Here is a 2,141-nt window from a genome sequence, read left to right as displayed (position 1 = left end):
CTCTTTTCTCCTTTGCTGACATGCGTCCTCTTGTAGATCTTCTGGGGGAAGACTGAGATTCACCTATTTCCCCTTCTTCCTCCGATTCATCAGACTTTTGGGATTCCTCTTCTTCCTCTGATAACCTCTCCTTGGATCTCTCTGGTACGCTTTTGGAGGGGGAGGCTTTGGATGGAGGGGCCTCCTTAGGGTCTGTCTCCTGCATGATCACTGTTTCAAATCCAAGTATATCAAATTTATTTCCTTGGCATTCCATGGATGGCTTCTAAACTGGGCCTGCTTAGGGAGCTTTCAAATTTGCATTTACATTCTTCTTGTGTGAAGTTTTGGTACGCTTTGCTTGATTCCACCCATCTTCTTTCCCTTTTTCTTCCACCCCTTTGGACGGGCAATCTCTGGAAAAGTTTCCGTAGACATGACACTTCCGGCATTTAAATGGAAGTTGTTCATAGTCCAGCTTCTGAACATGGGTCCAAGGACCTACAATTATTTTGACAACTTCTGGTAGTCCGACCTCCAGATCTACCTCCACACAAATCCTGGCATAGCCATACTGATCTTTGTTGTTGGCCTTATCAATGAATTTCCCGAGAGAGTTTCCTATATGCTTCAGAGAGTCCCAGTTCCAGCAGTGGATGGGTAGATTGGGGAGTCTTACCCATACCGGGACTGCTATAGGCACATCCACCGCTAGATCGAAGTCTGGCATCCATTTGTTTAAATACAGGCCTTGGGGGCCCATGAAGTAGGGGCCATTCTTGAAAATGAGATCTTTGTCTTCTTTTGCAAAGAATTCAAATAAAAAATATCCTCTTCCAAGGAAGTAAGAGGTTACCCTGTTTTTTATCAGTGGGGCCCAATTCCTTGCAACCCAGTTCTCAATTGATTTCAGAGAGGGCCATAATCCTGTGAACTGACCGACTAGGGCATGATCTGCTAGGGACAAGGCTACTTGAATCAGACCTTCAGGTGGAAGGGGAATCTCGGGGATATCTTCCACTATTTTCACAAACTTCGCAGCTTCCACTGATTTCTTCTTTGGCAGAGAGGCCAGCAAGGTTCTAAAGGCCTCAACAGCAAAAGATGGAGGAGGGGAAGAAGACCCCTGAGGAGGAGTAAACTCCTCCATGGAGGGTAGTAGCTCCAGCCAGCCCGACCGCAACTTTGAAGCAAAGCTCCCGGCGGACACGTCCACAGGGATCGGGACTCGCAGAGAGTGGGCGCACGCACAAGTTCAGAATGCACGAAAAGCGGATCTCGCAGGTTGCAGAGCAGGAGCCGAAGCAGCCAAAACAAAATCCTATCGAGGGTGAATCTCCATAGTTAATAATCTTGTTTATGAACTGAGTTGTGCATATTAATAAACAAATATTTACATAAAAGACTCTCTTGGACCTGATCTTCAATGTCAGTGGCCTCTGTTGCACACTTTTCCCGTAGGCTTACAATCAAACCTGTCACACCTATCTATCTAGCTTCTAACTTTCTAACCCCATGTCTTTGCCTTTTAGGCTTACATTTATAAAAAGGGATTCTAAACCAATTCTGGTTTAGATCCATAAATTCCTTAACAAAATTCCTAAATCTCTTCCTTGTTCCTAAAACTCCTCTTTAATCCATAAATTCATGAACTGACTCCTAATATAAGATTTACAATCAATTCTCAAATCCCTTAATCTCTCAACTATCCTAAATCTCTCATGTTCTCCTATATTCGAGAACATTTACAATTATGCCTCACAATATTCAATCAATTCCATATTCTAACTTCTCTCATTAAAATCACTCAAAACATTAATAATTACATTTATTTCACTCTTAGGAAACCAACTTCCTTGAAAACACAATACCCCTATGTCTACTAAAATACAATGATTTTTCTTGGGCTGAATGCTCCTACATCAGACTCCCAAAGTAGAAAATTTTCATGATCTCCTGATCATGTGTCTTCATATGTTGATATAAAACCTCGAGGGTCCCAAAATTTAGTTTGTAGCTGTCCAAACGCTTTGCACCTTTGTTGTTGCATGTCTGTTGTCTTTTTCTTTATCTTGCTCTCCTTATCAACCAGGTTCAAATTCTAATTGATCATCCTTCCTACTGCTATCATTTTTCTCCATATGGACTACTTCATCATTAAT

At 42.2% G+C, this 2,141-nt stretch overlaps 1 protein-coding gene across 1 annotated transcript; it reads right to left on the bottom strand.

The window, feature by feature from the left end:
• Nucleotides 1–280: 280 nt before the first annotated feature.
• On the bottom strand, nucleotides 281–742 carry LOC149148905 (uncharacterized). The gene has a single exon (XM_089442309.1). It carries the CDS (start codon nucleotides 740–742, stop codon nucleotides 281–283), a length of 462 nt encoding a protein of 153 aa, XP_089298435.1.
• Between the last annotated feature and the right edge of the window lie 1,399 nt (nucleotides 743–2,141).

The sequence above is a fragment of the Pinus tabuliformis genome, chromosome 9 (genome assembly GCF_031772625.1).
Source record: "Pinus tabuliformis cultivar Carrire ecotype Pingquan chromosome 9, CPIR1, whole genome shotgun sequence".
NCBI lineage: Eukaryota > Viridiplantae > Streptophyta > Pinopsida > Pinales > Pinaceae > Pinus > Pinus tabuliformis.
The sequence above is the reverse complement of the archived record's forward strand: the minus strand, read 5'-3'. Positions and strand labels throughout refer to the sequence as shown.